This window comes from Tiliqua scincoides, chromosome 3, assembly GCF_035046505.1.
Source record: "Tiliqua scincoides isolate rTilSci1 chromosome 3, rTilSci1.hap2, whole genome shotgun sequence".
In the NCBI taxonomy this organism is placed as follows: Eukaryota; Metazoa; Chordata; class Lepidosauria; order Squamata; family Scincidae; genus Tiliqua; species Tiliqua scincoides.
The window spans coordinates 20337728-20359897 of record NC_089823.1 but is presented as its reverse complement, the minus strand read 5'-3'; the positions used below and the strand labels follow the sequence as shown (position 1 = coordinate 20359897).

Genomic DNA, 22170 nt, shown 5'->3' with positions numbered 1-22170 from the left:
ATTGTCACTCCCGAATCAGCCTTTTCAGCCACACTAGATGCTGTTCCAGAACCACCATTCAGAGCGCAATACCATAGTCTTTCAAGACTGAAGGTTGCCAACTAACTGACTTAAATTTTATGTGTTTTTTGCTGCCTTGGATTTTCTGTGAGAGAAAGACAGGCCATAAATGTTTCAAATAAATGACACATATGAATCACCAGGACACTCCACTCTGAAACACCCAGGGAACAGTCCAAATGTCTGTGTATCTCTTATGTTCATGAAGATCTCTGTACCAGAAAATATTCTAAAACAGCTAAGGCGCCAACCTTATGGCACCTTAAAACTACTACATAACTGACTGTAGCATAAGCTTTGAATCAATTCCACTAGGATATATATTTATCACATTTATATCCCATCCTTCCTCCAGGGATCTCAGGCTAGCACACACGGTCCCTGCTTTTACCTGTACAAGAATCCTGGAAGTAGGTTAGTTTAAGAGAGAATAACAAACCCAGGTTCATCTAGTGAGCTTCATGGCTGAGTGGACATTTGAACCCAATTCTCCATGGTCATAGTCCAGCCCATTCTAGCTGTCTACACCATACTGGTTCTGAGATAACCAGAAGCTTGTGTAATGTAGTGTAGTGGATAAAAGAAAAACAGCACATCCCAAGATATGTCTACTCAGGAGTAAGTCCCACTGTGTTTAAAGGGGCTTGCTCCCAGGAAAAGGCATATAGCAGTGGTTCTCAAACTTTTTTAGCACTAGGACTCGCTTTTAGAATGGCACTCTCTCGGGACCCACTGGAAGCGATGTCATTAATCTGGAAGTAATGTCATGGCCGGATTTAGGCATCAATTTAGGCTTCAAACCCAAGTTGTGATCAGCCAAAGGTCCCATTACACAGTGCGCTTGTGCTGTTATTTTGCATCACTTGGAATTCAAACATTCCAGCTTGGAAGTCAAAGCAGAACACAGACTTGGGTCCTTCTGCAACCACACAGCCCTTCCTCCTCCTTTCCAGCATCCCACCCACCAGCGTTTTCCCATCTTTTTGGGTTACATAAGAACATAAGAACAGCCCCACTGGATCAGGCCATTGGCCCATCTAGTCCAGCTTCCTGTATCTCACAGCAGCCCACCAAATGCCCCAAGGAGCACACCAGACAACAAGAGACCTCATTCCGGTGCCCTCCCTTGCATCTGGCATTCTGACATAGCCCATTTCTAAAATCAGGAGGTTGCGCATACACATCATGGCTTGTACCCCGTAATGGATTTTTCCTCCAGAAACTTGTCCAATCCCCTTTTAAAGGCGTCCATCATGCCTCTCTTTCTCCCCCCAGGAGCCTGCTCTGAAGCTCTGTACCCTGTATTTTCAGCTCTGTATTTTCAATGGCAGCTGAGCAAGGTGCTGTGTGACCCACCTGAAATTGGCGCACCATCCATTAGTGGTTCCCACCCCATAGTTTGAGAAACGCTGGCATATGGGATTGCTGCTTCACTCATCTGAAGGGGTGTTGTCCAGACAACATCAGGTTAATACATGCGAAGCAATTGGTATACTCTGAAACTGATATATAAATCTTAGGTATAATAATAATAATAATAATAATAATAATAATAATAATAATAACTACTACTACTACTACTACTACTACTACTACTACTACTACTACTACAAGACCCACAACAATTATGTGTGTTTTTCCTAAAGTATGAATGAAGTTACAAAAAATAATCTTGGCAAATTTTATTCTCAAAAAATTTATACAGATATTGTCTGGCACTGACAGAAGTTCAGGTATGCAGAAGAAAGTATGTAATTTTGCTAGTAACTTTAGATGTTTACTAAGGCTCTCATCCCAGGATTTCCAATAATCATTTCATAGCATATTTTTGTCATATCTGAATTATATTAAGAGTGATCAGCAAAAAGAAAGACAAGAGGCGAAGCAACAGCACACCAAAACTAACCTTTGTTTTATTTTCAAGCATCACACCTAGGAAGTTTGATGTTGTTCAGGCCTCTGAAGGACAGAAAGTTGGAGCTCTCAGGGCTGACATTGGAGATTTAACGTTAAACAAAAGAAGGAAAAGGACATCTTTCACTTTCAGGAAAGTGAGGCGAAGCCCATGCAATTGTTGTAAGTTTCAGACCACGTTTACTGTGCATTTAAGGTGCTTTAGGGGGAATTGTGTACCAAGGCTTTGTAGTTTTCATTCATGACCTCATTTTATCCTATGATGAAGGTCATTGACTAGTCCCATGGTCCATATGGGAAAACTGACAGTGCAAGCCTATACATGTCTACTCAGAAGTAAGTCCTAGTGTGTCTAAGGAACACGTGGCTAGGATTGGAGCCTGAATTAGAAAGGCTTGCACTATGTCCACACTTAAGATTGATGATAGAACCTGTCCTTGATAAGTCTCCCTCGTTCACCCAGAACCTGGTATTCACTACTGAATACTGGCTTTACTTAGAAATGGGATATTTGGTAGAACCCTGGCTGTCTCAGCTTTTATTTTTTAAGCTTATGAATGAAGCTATTTTGGAATGCAGCTGCACTCTTTCTGATAAGCAGCATATGCCCACATTGTAGCCTCCAGAGGGTACCCATGTGGCCAAAGCTCGTACCTTAGCAAAGAATACACACACCTAAGTTAAAGACTTTTGATGAGAGCATAGGTCCAGTGCAAGTGTTTTACTCAATCATCCTAATCCTGTGTGTTCCTTGGACCAGTGGCATAGCTAAGCGGGAGTGGGGGGCAATTTCCCCAAGTGCCATGCCTGGGGGTTGTCATGGGTGTGATTTATGAGGTCTGGGGAATTGGTGCGCAGCCTCCCTTGGAGCATGATGGAGGAGTGACAATAATAAGCACAATTTTATGCACTGAATGGGAGGATTCCTTCACCAAAGTGTGTGGAGACCATAAAACATGAATATCCATTTCCAAGGCTTTACAACATAGGAAGCAAACTGGAAGGAGACATTCCAAAAGATCCCCGCAGCTCCTTGGGAGGGAGGTCTTCAGTGGGAAACCGAAAACTCTCATTTGCAGAACACTAGCTGTGGTGCTTCAGATCCTTCCTGACAGTGCCTTCTGCATATTGCTACTGGGGTGAGATGTAAACCCCATTCCAACCCTAGGACTCTGTTTGCTGTAATACCATGAATCCAGTTTAAACTGATGAATGCTATTGGAGTGTTTTCAAATGCTCAGGATCGATAGGAGGAACCCTTCTTGGATAATAGATGAGGGGGATGACATTTTCATTACTAAACTAACTAAACTTGCCATTTCAAAGTAAAATTGAAAATGTGCAACTTAGTTGGCAACTTTCATTGCTCTCTCTCTGTAAAGTAAATGCAAACAAAAAGAGACTATGCTGGAGCAAAGCATGGCATTCCTTAAAAAAAAACTCATCTTTTTTCTTAGCTTACCCTTCTGTGTGTGACAGTCAGCATAAAGATCCAGCACCAGCATTCCCCGACAATGACAGAGAAGCATCACATCTAGAAGAAAAGTATGTCCATGAAGTTTATGAAGAGATTGCCCAGCATTTCAGCAGCACCCGACATAGCCCGTGGCCACGAGTAGTTGAATTCTTGAGGGCTTTACCACGTGGGGCTGTAGTGGCTGACATTGGCTGTGGCAATGGAAAGTACTTAGCAGTCAGCAAGGACTTATTTATGGTAAGGCACTATTGTTTGTTCTTGTTTGCATTTCTCCCTACTTTGAACAGGGATGGTTTGTGGGCCAAGCTCAATATAATGTTAGGACTGTTTTGATCTGTGACACAAATGTGGATCTTTCTTTCTTTCTTTCTTTCTTTCTTTCTTTCTTTCTTTCTTTCTTTCTTTCTTTCTTTCTTTCTTTCTTTCTTTCTTTCTTTCTTTCTTTCTTTCTTTCTTTCTTTCTTTCTTTCTTTCTTTCTTTCTTTCTTTCTTTCTTTCTTTCTTTCTTTCTTTCTTTCTTTCTTTCTTTCTTTCTTTCTTTCTTTCTTTCTTTCTTTCTTTCTTTCTTTCTTTCTTTCTTTCTTTCTTTCTTTCTTTCTTTCTTTCTTTCTTTCTTTCTTTCTTTCTTTCTTTCTTTCTTTCTTTCTTTCTTTCTTTCTTTCTTTCTTTCTTTCTTTCTTTCTTAGCTTATAGCACAAAACAACCATTAGAAATCAATGGGATTCTTAAAAACAATAAAATGGAATAAAAAAATTCTTAATTACAACATAATCCACAGTACGGAAATAAGGGGCTTAAAGCTCACAATTATTCCCCATCCTGTAGACCTACAAATAGAACCATCCTGGAGCCCCTGTGCATGTATAGCCATAGATACATGAATGCCTCATGTTGATCTGAATGTGTAGCAGTCCATGCATTCCCAGAATGGGTAGAGGCCTTGTATAAAAGGGGTTCCTGCTGTAGAAAGTTCCTTTTAGTCTCATTTTATTGCTTGTGTTCATACTTTCTTTCCCTTCCAGTACCTTGTTTACTGGCTTTCTTTTGTTCTTCATCAGGTCTCTCTTGAGTCCTCCTCAGATCTCTCTCTCTCTCTCTCACCAATAATACCAGGGTATTTGGATCCCTGTATTAATAATTCCTTTGTATTTTTATAAAGGAAGAGCTCCTAATATTTATACTTGATGACCAATCGAGAGGCCTCTTATTACTGCCAATCCCAAGGGCTGATATTGTGCACTCCTACCCCTTTTATGTCTGAGAAGGGTTCTGGTGCCTGAGTGCATTCCATCCTGCAGAGCTGACTAGGCTAAGACCTAGTCTCAGACTGAGTAGCTCCTAGTTCAAGCTGAGTATATATCGTGACACTGTATATATCCTAAGCAGTCCTGGCTTGAATTCTTCCTCCGCCTTGAAATCCTTTCCCTGAGCGTGTCCTACAGTTGCTTCCCTGTATTTTAGCAGAATAAATTTAGCCATTGCAAACCTGGTTGACTGTGCTTGGATTCATGCTAGCTTCATTGTCACATAATGATACCTGGCTGAAAAAAGCGAAAAGATGTAATCATCTTGAGGAAAGTCAAGAAAATAACGATAGCACAAATTGGGAAGTGACATTTTGCAGGCAGTGCTTGAACATTAAAACACCAGGAGAGCTGCTTTGGCTTCAGAATCCTTTTTACAGTTGCTGTTTAAAGTGCCAGCCTAGAAAAAAGGACAGTAATCTTCAGAGCAAGGGTGGCAAACTTCTGGCTTCTCCATGGCCACCCTGTGCTCCAGAAGGTGGTATGAAGGCTAAAGTGTATTTTTCCACATAACCAAGGCCCTCATGAGGAGTGGGGCCCTATATATAAAGTCAGAGATGTCCTACCCCAAGAGCTTCACAGTTATGCATATACAGCCTGGCTGCATCAGAGGAAGAGGTGGAAAACTGAGACCCTTTCCCAGGGCTGGCCCATCCACTAGGCCAGTGATTTTCAACCTTTTTCGTCTCATGGTACACTGACAAGGCACTAAAATTGTCAAGGCACACCATCAGTTTTTTGACAATTGACAAGGCATACAACACTGACAGCAGGGGCTCACATTCTCCAGTGGCCCTACTAACAAATGATCACCCCCCAAATTCCCATGGCACACCTGCAGACCATCTGAGGCACACCAGTGTGCCTCGGCACCGTGGTTGAAAATAGCTGCACTAGGCCAACTGAAACCTCAGGAAGCAGATTGGTGGGGGGGGGGGTACCCATCTCTGTCCACCCACTAGCCTTCACTGCTTCTCCTCCATCTATTACTTGGATTGGAAAAGGAACAAGAGAACTGAAGGGAAGATGAATGTGGAGAGGAGAAGAGTGCAAAACATTGGAGAATGGAAGGAACAGAGGCTGGCACATCATTGGCCAAGTGGGGGGGGGCAGCATTTGGCATGCCATCTTAAGCATCAGGAGGTCTTAGGCTGCCCCTGCTCTTTCCATTCATTGACTTTCTGGAGACTGGAACCAGCACCAACTGCCTGTATTCTCTTATATTTAGTAGGGGCAAAACAACTGTCCCTATTCACCTCAGCATAGTGTCTTTTCCAGTAGCTGTTTGCTGATGTCTCCCTTGTGTCTCTTATTTAGATTGTATACCCTCTGGGGCAGGGGCCTTTCTTTTCATTTGTTTTGCTTTTTGGACCACTTTGTGAACTTTTTAAAAGCAGTATCTAAATATTTTTAATAACAGCATTAAATTGGGCTTACCTTCCCAGAACTGTCTCTCGCTATGGCCCTTCCACAAGGCTGCGTTGGAGGGAGAGTGTGACAGTGAGGGCCCCTATGTTACAATAGCCATTTGACTTTTCTCCACCCCTATGGGTGTGCATTACATTGCACTCCTCAGAGAGGAGTAACATTAGAGTTAAAATTCTCTCTCCACTTCTGAAAATAACTTTCATTACCTTACAAATGAATCTGTGGACTTTATACCTATCTATTTTATCACACCCTGATTAACTAGGTAGATTTCCAAAGACCAGAAAAAATTGCTTTATGAACTGGATGTGGCTCTAATCAGCCATCCCTGCTTTGGAGCACAGCATCTCTATGATCAAACCTGTGCAACTGTTTGTCCTTTTCTTTGCAGCTTCCCCAAGTCAGAATGTTTCCACAAGTGTGAGCATCTTAGCACATCTGTCTGTTTAAAAGAAAAAAAGAGTTTTTAATTTTTCAGCAATGAACTGGAAGCAATTTCCATTTATTGTAGGCTTAAGAGCATTTGTTACGGTGTTTTCACTGTTTGAATGGAAATGGTCTGAGCTTGATACTGTGCAAGTCACTCACTATTATTCAGTGGAAAGAGTGTGATTCAGAAGATGCCTGTTCTTTTCATTGCTAGAGGAAGAGTTCTGCAGGGACTCCTGGAAAAATCTTGATGGGAACAGAAGCAGATAGTCTCCTTGCTTGCCTCCCTTACTTCTTAGATAAGTTATTTTGGGGTGGGGCCGGGGGAATTGCAGCTACATTTAGATATTAAGATTATTCTGTGTTTGACTGATAATTATAGGTTGTTTTTCTTCCTTGAAGGTGAACCCTTTAGGGAATTCAGGCTACCATTTTTTCCCAATCAAGTTTTAAATCAACCAAGCAGTGACTGGAATTAGTCCAGTTTCGCAGTTAGCCACTTGCTTGGTACTTCGTTACCTGTGATTAATAAATATCACCTCCACGTGAACCCTCAACTTTCATGTTGACTTTTTTTCCCTGAGCATTTGCCATGACCCAGAACCCTGTGCCACAGCAGCCTTTATGTTGCAAAGGATTCTGGGTCATGTTCTGGGACACAGATTCAGTGCATCCAGGCCTGTTGGCTTTGCATTGCCTGGTGTGAACTGATACACCTAAATCTGCCCTCTGTCTGTGCACTGCAGGGGAAGATCAATAGTGGGGGAAAAGAGGTCCTTCAGTGTTTCTGAAGCTTTCCCCCTTTTCCATTATTAATCTTCTAGTTGATAAGCTCTTGTTAAGCTTCTGAAGAACCCAGTTTAAAAATTTACTCTTAGAAAAAGGCTGCAACTCACAGTGCAATCCTACTTACCCACTTCATCAGCGCAGTGGTCCCTGTGCTGGCGCTTGGTGTTGCAAACGTGTCATAAAGAGCGTTTGCAGTACCGCACAAGTAGGCAGAGCCAGCAGGGAGGCCTGTGCCTCCCCACTGACACTGCATCCAGGGGACCAGGGGAACAGCTGCCCGTAAGTGAAGTGAAGTTGGTAAAACAGAAGTAGGGAGGGGGTGTTTCTGGGCAGGGGTTGGAATGGAGGGCCTCCGCCAAATCCTATCCTCCTTCCCGAACCTGAATGGCCTATATAGAGCAGCTCAAACTCGTACCAGCTAAATAGCTGGCACAGATCCAAGTAGCTCCATTGGGTGGGCTGGGGCATTACTTGGGGTAAGTGCAAAAATATCCACTTACCCGATGAGGCCTTCAGCCTGCTCCTAAAAAGCATTGGATACAATGGAGGCTATGCAGCTGCACCAGCACTAGTTAGGATTGGGCTATAAATTGATGCAGCTCTGACTGACTTCTGAAGGCAGCAAGTAAGCAGTGCTTTTATTCCCATAACCACCCAATGGCAGTCTCTTGGAAGATGTTCACATTTCTCTCTCTAACAAGCTGCCATTCAGGAACTGGAGTCTGCAATGTAGTTAACATTCCCAATGAATTTATAATTATTTTCAAGCAACAACATTCAGACATTAACATGCCTGCTTATAAGTCAGTCAATTTTTTTCTGGTTTAAAATAAATTGCTAGAAGCAGTTGCATCATAATTCTAGGCAGGGTTTTTAATAGCAACTTATATTTTATAAAGTGAATAGAAAGAGCAGAGATAAACATGCCTGCCAATTATAATGATAATAATAATAAACCTTTCCGTTTTTACAATGTGCAGGCATATAGAGAAGGGGGAAAAATAATTACTGTTGAAGTAGTACTTGTGTTCTGCAGTGGAAAAAATCAGTAATGAATACAGAGCGGTAGTTTGCTAATAGTTTGGACGGTCAGGACAGTTTGCTCAAATCACCCCCATTTCAACCCCCCCCCCCCCGGAGGTTAGAGCTGTTCTATAAGTTAATTATGAATGAGCTGACAGAATTCTGGGCGGCACCACTTAGGAGTGACTTTTTCAGTTCTCCTTAATAAGATACTGCCTGCATGAAGAAAACTAGCATATTGAGGAGAAAGGGTAAAGCACAGTCTTCTTTCCCAGGGTGGTATTTTGCTGCAAACATGGAAGAGTTTCCCCCCTTGGAGAGGAGGTCAGTGAAATAAATCACCCCTTGCAGTCTCAAGTGATTTACTCCAGAATTTTAACACCTCTGTTCTGTATAATGTGGAACTAGTCCACACATGCTGTAGAATGAGATGATTGAATCCTAAAGTAGTAGAGTCTGCTGCAGCATTTCAAATCACAGGTATAAGGGGATGGCATTTTTGAATGCTCCCCAATGTGAAAAGCTAGCACATCAGAAACAAATTCTAGCCCAGTCATTCAATGCTGTATTAGTTTTCTGCTTGCAGGAAGTTCAAAAATATGATTCCCCCCATTTACAATCTGAAGTTGTGCAGTTAATTCTAGAACCTCAAGATTCTGCCACATGTCCAGTTTTATAGAGCAGCTGCTACTCGTATTTGATGGAGGTTGCAGACTTTTTGCTTTCTTTCCTGCTTGACACAGAGGCTAGGAGAGAACCCCTTGCTGCAGCCTGTGGTGCTCCAGGAAGGTAGGTTCTTCAAATATACCATCCCTAGATTTGTGATTGGATTTCTTTTGGAGTCTTTAGGGTGTGAGGTAACCACCCTATGAAGAACCAACCCTGCTGAACAAACGGACACTGAACTGAAGAACCAGTCCTACTTTCCTCTTTAAACTTCTCACCAATAAAATTCAAGCTGGTGAGGAGCCTTCTCCACATTACCACAAACAAGAAGAGTCTTTCATTTAAGGATGTGATTTTTCTCCCATAGCTCACTGTCAAAGTACCTGAAAGCAGATGCTCTATGTCAGGGGTGTCAAACTTGCCGGTGTCGAACTGTATGCTATTCATACTGCAGGCTGCATAGCATTCATTATGTCTGCTGAGGGCCAGAAGTGACATTATTATGTGGATGATGGTCAGAAATAAGCATGCTGTTCTCATGTAGGAACTCATTAGCTGCAAATGATGGAAGAGAAAATAAGCAAATTTTGACCGTATTTTCAAGATTTGGGAGAGTCCAATTATCAGGCTGGCTGCCCTTTCAGCAGTACTGCTTCTGCCATCACTTTTGAGTTCAGCAGCTGAGAGGTACTCTGCGAAGTGACACCTGGGCAGAAGCGACACCACTGAAAGGGCAGCCCACGTGATAATCCCAGCACCTTAGCATCATTTTCCTCTCTCACTTCTCTTGGTCTGCCCCCATAGCATTCCTTGCCTTCTGAGACTTCCTTCCATCTGTCACTCCCAGAGCCTCTGTGGAAGCGGCGCTGCTGAAAAAACAGCCCAGGGAGAGCCCCAATATCATGTGGGCTGAATAAAGAGCTTCTGGCAGCTGTGTGTGACCTGCGGGCCTTATGTTTTACACCCCCGATCTAGGACACTCTCATTAGAATCTGCATACTTAGCTAACATAGCTTTATTGATAAAACTGAACTTCCTTGAATAAAAACTTTGAAATGTGTGGAGATTTTTCAAAAAATTCCAGTTTGCACTTTAGGGGTCCCCCTTTCTTCTTTTCTCGGGCTTTCTCACAGAATTACAAATTCCACGGTTCCCTAAAATAGGTAGTAAACCATTTTAAGTCTGTAATGTAAAGGTGCCTTGAGTGTCAATTTTTCTCACAGTTATGAATAGCTTATGGTGGACCTAAAAATCTGCTCTCATGCCAACCAGCATACTTTTAAATAGTCTCAATATAGTAGTGGAAGTTACTACCTTTTAGAGGTAGCCTGACTCTGAATGCCAAATGCAAGGGATTAGCAACAGGATGCAGGTATCCTGTTGTCTCATGTTCTCTCAGGAGCATCTGGTGGGCCACTGTGAGATGCAGGAAGCTGGACAAGATGGGCCCTTGGCCTGATCCAGCAGGGCTCTTCATCTGTTCTTATGTTTGTGATGATGCTGTTTTGATATTTCTGGAATTGCTGCATTAGTGAACCAAAGTGTTTCAGCATGAGCAACAAACTGAGCATGAAGTAAGTGTTTAGGGTGTTCAGGGTTCTCTGGTGCAACAGCATGTATGGTGACATCACAGCGTCTTATGTTACAAATTCAGTTTGAACCTGGATCTGAATTTTTCAACAGTAGATCGTAAGAGGTGACCAAAACAGTGTTGAAATTGAAAGTTGGTGATGGACTTCCTGTGCTGGCCCTATGACAAACAAGGCTTGCTCTCTGGAACTACTGATATCCTTTTGGTCATTACATTGTTCTGTTTGTGACTGAAAAGGTAAATATCTTGGAGATGAAGGGCTCAGAACAGCAGGCACCAAAAGTTAAAAAATACTGGGAGCCTACAGGGTATATGACATAGTACTCTTTTTTTTTTTTTTGGTGAGAGACAGAGTTCTTGTTTTAGACATGACGCCTTGTTTCGAAAAGGTGATGTGACTCTGTGAGAGAACACAAAACACTACGTGAAAGAAATGTTAAAGGTCTGACTCAGAACAAGTGAAGCAAGGGAATTTCTTTCTCTCTCTCTTGCTGTGGCTGCGTGCTGTCATCTTCCTTGCTGTGTTTGTATGCATTTGCCAGAATTTAATTTGCTTCCTCGAGACTCTCATGCTATTAGTTATAGCCGAGATGTTTCTCTGGGGAGCCACATAATTTCATTTGGTGGCTAGGTTTCGAAATTAGATGTTCTTCTCTCTCCATCAGCTTTCTGATAAGTTGCATCAATCAGGTTTCAATGGACTTAAATGATCTAATTCCACCAGGTGGAGTTAGTTATTGGGAGGTAAAGTTAAATGACTACAATAGTCTCTTGGTCCTTTCTGTTCCCTGAGTTTGGGTGGTTAATTAGACTCTCCTGAATTGTGGGTTCCTTGATAATAATTATCTTTAGCATCTTTCGATCTCAGTTGCTAACTTCGTAATAGGTATAAATGGGACCACTGCGGAATCAGCAAGCCAGATGTGGAGGCAAAACCATTGCATATTGATTGATTTCCTGTACGACAAAAGTAATGTGGATGCTTGGATATAGGGTCCCCTTTCTGTTCCCCAAGCTCTTAGGAAGTGAGCGGTTCTAGAGAAAGGAGGAAGAAGGACTTACTTTCTTCTTCGCCCTGTTCCATTCCATGCTTTCTTTATTAATCAAATCCCACCAAAATGTACTTAAGCCCCACCTGCATGATCGTTTTTGCCCAGGAAAAATAACCACACAGTGATCTTTCATATAGTGGGCTTGTGTTCTGAATGCATGCCTTTGTGGTGAGAGTTAATACCTGGAAAGGGATTTTAAAATTAACCTTTTCCAAGTCTTGTATTTCTACCACACAAAGAAGCATTCAGGGAACAGTTTTACTTCAAGATGGCTTTTCCACCTCAGAAAGGATTATACAGATCTGGTTTAAGCATCCCAAATATGATCCTTGTCTGTTAACTCTTCCTTCTGTGCTCATTATAATAACTAATAACTTATCCTTCTCCATGCTCTCCTATTATCCTATTATCCTTCTCCATGCTCTCCCCTCCTGATTTGACGTTGCCATTTTGGTGATCTTGCCATATTGGGTAACTGCCTCCCATCCGCTGTGCCAGTTCTGAAGCTGCATATCCATCTTGACTTCGTGGTTACAAAATGAACACTTCTACATCTATGAAGTCCCTACAGTGGGTCCTGCTTGCCTACCTGCGGCTCACCTGGTCCCGGTTCCCCCCCCCTCCTTCTCTTGCATAGTCATAGTAGCAGCCCATCTGTCATTCGCTTAACTTGCCTCCTTCTCAGTGGTTGTTTCTGCTTTAGAAGGGGTGTCATGTGGCCAAGGACTGGATCCCCAGAGGAGGGCATGAATGCAAGTAAGATACCCTGTGCAGAAAATGTTACTGGCAGCCCTGGCTGTGTTTGCAAAAAAACAGAGAAAGGCAATCTGCATCTGCTCCAAACTGTATTCGCCTTTGTTATATTTCACATACTTCAAGCTTTAGCATTCCCAACAGATTGTTGAGTTGAGTTCTCTCAAACCTCTATTCACATTGAATGTATAAAAAGAGTCAGCAAAGGAGTTGATGAGAATGATTTTAAAGTACCCTCTCATAATCCTAGTAAGAGCCCTACACCTGCTTAATCACTATAAAATGCAGGTTTGAAGTCATAATCTGTGTTGGCTTATTATATGCATGCATGAAATGCCCACCATACTATTTATATCAAAGGTAAATCTCATCTGCAACCAGGATGCTTTTTGCACTACTTCCTATGCATCTTGATCAAGGTAATTGATGTTCCAAAGTTCTCCCCCCCCCCTTCATTGCAAGATCCAATCTTTTTGTTTGGGGGAGTGGATTCACTTTAATACATAGGACATCACAAGTAAGCCTGACTTCACAATTATTTGATATAATTTAGATGCAAATTAGGATTTCATATTCTGGCTGTCGTATGCTCTCTTCCTCTTGGTTAGCTTAGCTGCAGCTCATTACATTTCATCAGAGTACAGTGTTGTCTCTTTCAAGGTCATTTCTGCATTGTCTCTTTGATTGAATTCCTGCTTCCCAGTCAATTTATACTACACGTACTTGGTACAAAGTGTGATAGAAGTCAATGGAATTTTTGTCTGTGTACTGCAGTAAGGAGCAGGCCTTATAGCCCAATCCTAACTACCCCCACCACCACTGATGCAGCTGTGCGCAGACCTGAAGGCCTCCTCTAGGTAAGGGAATGAAAGTTCCTTACCCTGTGGCAAGCCTGATGGGTCTCTTGGGATCTGTGCTAGCGATTTTGCTGGAGCAGAACAGAGGAGAGGAAAGGGGAAAGGAACAGGGATAGGATGCTGCCACACGCTGGTACTGCCAGGATTCACCCCTCGCTCCCCTGTTCCAACTCTGCCTGCCCCCTCCCTACCCAGACACTCCCCTGTTCCAACTCTGCCTGCCCCCTCCCTACCCAGACACTCCCCTGTTCCAACTCTGCCTGCCCCCTCCCTACCCAGACACTCCCCTGTTCCAACTCTGCCTGCCCCCTCCCTACCCAGACACTCCCCTGTTCCAACTCTGCCTTCCCCCTCCCTACCCAGACACTCCCCTGTTCCAACTCTGCCTGCCCCCTCCCTACCCAGACACTCCCCTGTTCCAACTCTGCCTGCCCCCTCCCTACCCAGACACTCCCCTGTTCCAACTCTGCCTTCCCCCTCCCTACCCAGACACTCCCCTGTTCCAACTCTGCCTGCCCCCTCCCTACCCAGACACTCCCCTGTTCCTCCCCCACCCTGACCCATTCCTCCCACCACACCTGCCACGCTGGCTTACTTATAGTCCCACATATAGCTGGCTGCAGCAGCAGGCCTCATGGTGGTTCCAGAATGGCCACCTGCAATCTCTGTGCACACTGCTGCATGGCCATTAAGACAGCAGAACCACCGTTCTGTTGTTGTAAAGCCCAGTTAGGATTGGGTTGTCAGTATCTTAATGACTCCGCCATTTTTTTAAATATTACAGAAGAGGATGTCACAGACTGTCAATGAAGCACTGGTCATTCCTTACCTTCAGTGGCTAGTTTGAGGTAATTGCCATGGGACCTATGCTGATATAACCTTTACTGTCTTTAATTGAACTTCTTTCTTTTTGAAATTGTTCTGACTCTGGCATAGTTGTATTATAATAGAAACTATCTTACATTCCATATGTCCAAATTTGATGAGAAGAAAATAAAGGACAGCCTATGCTTCTAACAGAAGTCCTGAGCAGAAAATGGGTCTTTTCAGATAACCCAGCAAACCATGGTTTGCTGAAGAATGTCAGTGGAATGGCTGTCAAACCCTCATTTCCTTCTCTTGTCCGCTTTACCTTGCACCGTTGGGCATCTTGGTTTAATTAATCACTGCTGTGTGTATTATCCAAAAAGAGGAACCATGGGTTAGAAACCAAACTATGAAACTGAAATCAGATCTGAGTTTTATTTCCAGGTTTTTAAGCCTTAGGTTGAGGCTCAGTGGGCAACTACCAGGGATGGGGCCTTCCTGGTGATGGCACTAACAGCATGGAACACTCTCCCCAAGGAGGTATGTCAGACTCTAGCACTGCCTTCTTTTCGGCATCAAAAACCTGGTGCTGGCCTGGTTCTTGTTACTGACTTGTTTGTAATACTGCTGGCTATTGGTTACTGTCTCTGTTGTCTGCTTTTGCTGAGGAGGGGTTTTTAAATGTTTATTGCTTTGTAGGAATAAATTATGCTCTTTGGGTTTTGGGTTTGCTGCTGGTCCAGAATCGGCTGTAGATCAGAGAACATGAGCTTCAGTTCAGAGAGGTGTGCCGCCCTTTCTGATGTGCTCTCAGAAACAAGACCCAGTGTTCCTAGCACTTTCTATGCACAGGAAGGAGGAGCCAATGGGGTGTGACAGCTGTGTGGCAGCAAGAAGGGGAGACAAACATAATAATGAGGGACATTGCGATCCATCTGGGAGATAGTGGGAATGTTACTGCTGGTGGAATGTACACGCTCCAAGCCATACATGAATAAATTAGTAAAGTCTCTGGTCTCCAGAGTGCAAAGGTGAACTGACACTAGAACCCAGGAGCCAGGAATTGTGTCTAAAGGACATTTGTTAATGTGAGACTGGAATCGCTATTCTTCTATGTCATGCCACTGTATCTGTGCAGTAGGGCAGCCAAAAATGTAGGAGCTCAAACAAAGACAACAAAGTAAGCTAAAGTATGTCAGTCAGTCCTGCAGTTTTTCAAAATTGAAAAGGCTCTCATGGGTGGGGAAAAGAGGAAAGGAAGCCCATGTAACAGGTTCGTAGCAGGCTCAGATAAATTATGCTTGGGCCCCGTGGGTAGGAAGCTGTCATTTTTTGACAAATGACAACTCAAGCAATGAACACTAACAAAACTTGAACAAGGAATTCCTAAAAGACCAAAATAGGGGGCGGCAATTGACCCAGGCCAGGAAGCAGAAAAGCAACAGCTGGAGCATTTCAGGAAGCTCTTCAGTGGCCTTATTCTGCCCATCTCTGGACCAAACACTCCATCCTTTCATTTGACATGCCTATCTCATTAATCAACTCTGCTGAGAAGTTTTGCACTTTTTTTTTTTTTGCCTTTTGGCAACTAATCCATCAACCAGTTTAGTTGTTCTTCTGAGCAGTATGGTATGCAGAGCAAGCAGGTCCTGGTAGAAAATTTGCATTGTTCCCAAAATGTTATATTAAAAAAGTAACTTATTTTGTGATTTCTTATAATGATGTTTTAGATCTGAGAACACTGCTTAGATTTCTTGAATCTTCTATCCTTATGAATAAATATAGCTTTATTTATTCTTTGCTAGGTTTGTCTTACAAATTTCCCGTCCTTGGTTGTCCCCCTTCTGCCTCTCCCCAGACCTGTGGAAATAATACAGAAGAACTGTTCTTGCTGTTTGAGATACCAAATCCCACTGGAACCCCCAAACTATTTGTGAAACAGTTTCTCCCTGCTTGTTGTATTCTCAAGGCCAAATCAAGGAGCAGCATGGGGTTAGCTTTGTGAGGGACTGTGAGTTTCCATTCTGTCAGTACTGTGTGTCTATAGTTGCTAGAAAGCATGGTGTTTGTTAATAAATGAGTTGTCTCCATCGTTGTTGTTGCCTGAAAGAGTTGATTCAACCAGTAGGTGAATAGAAGGGATGGAACACTAGGGAATACAGATCTAGCGCAGCAGGATGTAAAGTTAAAGAAAGCATTTCGAAGGTGGAACTGGCTATTGAAGCAGGAAGAACTGCTGGGTGCAATACACTTGAGAGACCCTAGTTAAATGATGCTGCTTACATGATTGGGTGAAAAACCTAGTTTTATTTCAATGAAATACTCAAAATAGCAGGCCTAGCAGAGATTCTAGCAACAGCGGTTTGCTTTCCCTACAGCTCTGACAAACTAGCAGAACACTGTGCATACTACGTCTTCCCTCTCAATTTCTTTTAGAAATTATATAACTACCACCACAGTTACAAATATTAATTGCCATGCATGGCTTTATAATATATGAAATGATCACCATTACTACATTTGTGTCCCATCTTTCCTCCAAGGAGCCCAGCTTGGCATATAGGGGGTTGTTTCATTTTATCTCATTGGAAGGGCTCTGGTTATTTTCTCATCTAGCCTCTGTCTCTCACCAGCACTGATTATTCAGAATTAGTTGTTTTGCTATTTTCCCTGTATTACAGCTGGTTTACTGCGCATTCTGTCTCCAGTAAACAGAATCAGTGCCAGCAACAAGTACTCAGAAATTTGAATTTGGCTCCTATGGTCTGGCTGGTAGCTAATGTATTTTAATGGAAAGTAAACAAAATGATCTTAGGAAAAGTGAAGTCAGAATGCAGGTGGCAGACAGGCAGAGCAACTGAAAGGTTCCTGTTATGAAGGGACTGTGATCATGGACAACATACTGCTTTCATGATTGATGGGCTGAAGCTGTTGGTACACAGTACTTGACTTGAAGACATGACCAGGCTATAGTCCAGATTATGGAAATCTGTTTTATGCAGTCTGTGGAAGCAAAGGATGTGCGGAAACTTTCTAGAAAACAGATTTGGGCTAGGAGCTGCTGCCAGGGAAGGAATCCTACATGCAGAGACCAACTCCCAAGCGTGCACATGGAAAAGTGCATGGCCGCAGGCTTGAGAACTGGCTTTTAGTAAAGTGGTGGTGGTATTGTTATTAAGAATATTTAGATACCATTTTTCAATTTTAAAAGGTCCACGTAGTTTACATGGCAAAATAAAACCTATGAACCTGTAAAAACTTGTACAAACCTGCTTGCCTGCTGAGGTGGTCATTTGAGACCATGCTTCATGTTCCACCTCCATCAGAGGCTAGGTTAGGTCATACCAGAAGCAATGCCTTTTCACTGGTCAGTTCCAGATTACAGTATCCCATCCCGGGGTAGCTTGGCCCTAACCTTTCCCTTTGCCTTTTGGGGATGGGCAAAAACCACTCACTTCCTGAGAGCTTGGGGAGCAGAAAGGAGTCTCAGCTAGTCCTTACACTTCTGTCTATTATATTTGTATTTCTCTTTGAATTTATTGTACCTCTTTTTATTGAATTTTAAAAACACATTTGTATTATTCTTCATGGTTGTCTGTGTATTTTCATTTTGTGCCAAGTCGCTTTCAGTGTCTTATGGCGCAGAAATGATGGAATATCCAGTTCAAATAAGTAATGTGAACTCCAAAACCGCTGCCAGCACTCCTGTTTGGTTTCAAGCTCAGTTGACGAAGGGAAAAATCTGGCGGATAGGCAGCGGCAAATCTTTGTGACCTCCCTTTTCCTGCTGCGTCTTGGCAGTACATATGGCCAGATAAAAGATGTTCTTAGGATCGTGGAAGATTTATCTCTCATTCCCTAGAGGTTGCCTTGCTTGTCATAAATACAAAATGGAAGTTTTTGAAAAGTTTTCCTGGGCTGAACCTTTCAATATCTCCCTGTAACTTCTATCAAATAATCCGGAAAAGGGGAATTTATTTCTTTATGCTCTTCTGGGACTGGAAAGCAGGTTGATATTGATACCATTTTAGCCATTGGCTCTCATGCTCAGGTGTGCTATCTGTTCATTGCAAAGAACAGTGAAATGCTTTACAAAATTCTTCTAAGGTTAGTCAGGCTTAGAAGACAACCATTACAGCATAACATCTCAAAGAGACTGAATAGCTCTCATGCACACTAGGAAACGCCAAAGGCTGAAGAACAGGCCCATGCTGAGAGTGCTACCATAAGCTTCTTGGAAACTTGCTTTATTCTTCTGGCTCTTAGATGAGCATCCAGTAATAATTTGAAATTATCAGGCTCAATATTGAAAAGCAAAACACTGCTGTCTTGTAGTTTGGATCAGAATTTAAAATCCTTGTGGGTTTTATGGGAGAGATATATTGGCAGGAAATGAGATCCCTGCTTTCTTCTGCTCATAGGTTATACCTATAAAAACCACATGGACATTTTTTCTAACATACTGTTTTCATGGGCAATCCTCCCCATTTCCCAATGCAGTTTGGCTGTGATCGCAGCAAGAACCTCGTGGACATCTGTGGAGAAAAGGGATTTCAGGCATTCATGTGTGATGCACTGTCTGTGCCAGTACGAAGCGGCTCATGCGATGCATGCATCTCTATCGCAGTGATCCACCATTTTTCTACACCAGTAAGTGGCATTCTTGTACTGAGTATCTTCTGAAAGCTAGGCAAGACAAAGCTTCTGCTTTGGCTTTCAACAGGTAAGTTTTAGTGAAAACTGGAGAGTTTAAAATATGTTCAGAACACATATGTTCAGAATACACATATGTATTCTATGTGTACATATAGACTGGGTGTGAGGTTACATAACACTCATTTTACTTTTTAGCCATTACGTGGGTGACAAAGAACACATATTTGGGATCTGGATACTAAAAGGACCACCTTCATCAGTAGGAACCTACCCACAAACTCCAGTTTTTTGAGGAGGCCCTGTTACGATCCCTCTACCATCTGCTGTTGGTGGGCAAGAGGGTCCAGGATTATCTTACTACAGGAAATCCAGCTGCTAGCCTTTGTCTTTTAGGCATCAATTAAAAGCATTTTTATTTAGACAAAATTTTCAATAATAAGCTCACAATCTCATATACATGATCATGATGGCAGCTAATCATTTTTAATGATTTTTGGCAGCTCATCGTCCTTTCATTCCGTTTTTATGCTTGCTGTCTTCGTTGTTTGTACTGAAGATGTTGGAGACCTTTAAAGTTTGTTATGGAGCCAAACAGTTGAATTGGGGAGGGGGGATCACTTTAATAAATAAACAAGGAGCAATCCTGATCCTGATCATAGGATCAGGAGGACGCATCAGGTTTTCTTTTGCTACGGATTCCAAGATACTGCTCTTTCTTGTTATCCTGCGACTTTGTTGATGTCAGATTGACTTTGGTCTGCTTTTCTGTTCACTAGGAAAGAAGGCTGACAGCTCTCCGTGAGTTACTCCGGCTGTTGCGACCAGGTGGAAGGGCACTCATTTATGTCTGGGCCATGGAACAGGAGTACAACAAACAGAAGTCAAAGTATCTGAAAGAAAAAAGAGCTTGCAAGAACAAAGTGGAGGACCTCAATAATGATGCTATGAAGGAAACGGATGACAATGGCTGCCAAAGTTCAGTGTACCCAGATGAGGGTGTTAGCCAGTATAAGGGCAGATGCTGCAGTGTGAATGAAGCCGTTCATCCCAAGCTCCCTGTTCATACCAACAGAACTTCCTTTGACTCCCAAGATTTGCTGGTCCCCTGGCATCTGAAAGATGGCACAAAGAAGAATGCAGGGCATACCAAATCACATCAGTCTCTGGCCAGCTCTGCAAACTCACAAGGACTTAGTCCCGTTTTTCACCGTTATTACCATGTCTTCTGTGAAGGAGAATTGGAACTGGCCTGCAAGACCTTGGATTGCATAAAATTGCAAGAGAGTTACTATGACCAAGGAAACTGGTGTGTAGTTCTTGAAAAGCAGTAAAGTATTAACAGTCTTTTACGGGCAACTGAAATGGGAATATTTCTGAGATGATTGGTTCACACTGGTATTTCTAAAAAGGGGTTGTTGGTGGCATCCAGTTTTTAATCCTGTCCCATCTTTACACTTGCAAAATTAAAATAAACTATCTTTTAAAAAAATGCTGCTGCAATTCAGTGTTCTGTATTTGTTTGTTTGTTTGTTTGTTTGTTTGTTTGTTTGTTTGTTTATATACATGCAGTACAGCCTTTCTTATGCTCAGGGGATATACAATATAAAAATAAAGCAGTTTAGAACCTATGAATAAATTCATTAAAAACAATTAAAAACGATACAGGAGCCAATTAAAAGGATAAGAACAGCAATTTAAAAGCAATGACATAAAAGCAGCAACCAAAGATTAAATGGATTACTAAGAGGTTCCTCGTTCCTCCTTGAATGCCAAGTGAAATAAATAAGTTTTTAAAGCCCGCATGTAAAGGGGACAATGACTGCTGTCCTCGGATGTTTTGGTAGTTGGTTCCAAAGAAGTGGTGCCATAACAGAAAAAAAAACCCTGCACTGGCTTCATGGCAGTGGTATCCTAAGCAGGGCCCTATCTGATTATTGTAGGGGGCATGCAGGATTATATAGGAGAAGGTGATCCTTGAGGTATCTTGGACCTATGTCTTATAGGGCTTTAAGTTCATCACCAACACCTTGAATTGGGCTTAGATTGGAATGGGCAGCCAGTGTAGTTGCCACTGGGGCATGGACCTCACTCAGGTCAGTATTCAACTTACTCGGATACGGTCTCAGCTGAGCTGGGCAAAAAAGCCTTCTGGCCATAGTTGCCATCTTCTTATATTTATCTTCTTGTACTATCAAATCAGATATGTACATGCTGAGTTACTGGGCACCCTGGACAATGCATAGATACGTCTGGAACCAAGATATCTGACAGAATTCTGAGCATTTCATATCTGATATTTTTAAAATGGGTTTTCGTTCATCATAATGCAGAACTTATGCTGAGAATGGGACCACTGTGCCTACTAGCAATATTTTCCAAATATATCTACGCTAAGAACATAAGAAGGGCCCTAGATCAGAGAAAAGGTCTCCCTACGATGCAATCCTATACATAGCTACACAGAAGTAAGTCCCATTTATGTATAGGATTGCATTGCAATGTATAGGATTACAGTCCTAGTCTAGCATCCTGCTTTCCACACTGGCCAACCAGTCACCTCTAGGAAAGGCCACAAGCAGGGCTCGCAACCAATAGAATTCTTTCTCACTACTTCTTCCCTGCTAAAGGGAAACCACTGTTCACTCATGTCCAGCTGCGAGCCCCATGCATATCTTTGATCCCTAGCTGGAAACACAGTTACTCCCTTTCCTGATCCAGCTACCAGGACTGTGTGTTCAGAGCCTTGGTAGAAGATAGATAGGCAGTATCAGTGGTGTCTCTAGGGGGGTGCGGACCACACCAGGTGATGCGCTGGGGGGGAGTGACGTGCCAATTACCTACCCCTCTTCCACCCCCACCCTTCCATAAGAACAGCCCCACTGGATCAGGCCATAGGCCCATCTAGTCCAGCTTCCTGTATCTCACAGCAGCCCACCAAATGCCCCAGGGAGCACACCAGACAACGAGAGACTTGCATCCTGGTGCTCTCCCTTGCATCTGACATAGCCCATTTCTAAAATCAGGAGGTTGCACATACACATCATGGCTTGTACCCTGTAATGGATTTTTCCTCCAGTAACTTGTCCAATCCCCTTTTAAAGGCATCCATGCCAGATGCCATCACCACATCCTGCGGCAAGGAGTTCCACAGACCAACCACACACTGAATAAAGAAATATTTTCTTTTGTCTGTCCTAACCCTCCCAACACTCAATTTTAGTGGGTGTCCAAGGAAACTCTTGCCTTAAAGTGCAGCCGAGGCTCGCACATGCATGATGCTGCAGGAGCCTCTTGCCCAAGTTCGGAGGTTTTTGAAATGCTGCATGCATGTGCAAGAGTCACATGTGCGCGCAGCGCAATGCAT

The 22170-nt window shown here is 42.8% G+C and overlaps 1 protein-coding gene across 1 annotated transcript in view; it reads left to right on the top strand.

Annotated features, from left to right (window-relative positions):
* The window catches only part of ALKBH8 (alkB homolog 8, tRNA methyltransferase), a 58173-nt gene extending 37898 nt beyond the window's left edge, over positions 1-20275 (top strand). The window contains exons 8-11 of the mRNA XM_066621093.1: positions 1985-2136; positions 3432-3688; positions 18651-18800; positions 19583-20275. Coding sequence (XP_066477190.1) covers positions 1985-2136; positions 3432-3688; positions 18651-18800; positions 19583-20137 — 1114 coding nt within the window. The 3' untranslated portion in view covers positions 20138-20275. The remainder of the gene's footprint in view (positions 1-1984; positions 2137-3431; positions 3689-18650; positions 18801-19582) is intronic.
* Positions 20276-22170: the final 1895 nt, after the last annotated feature.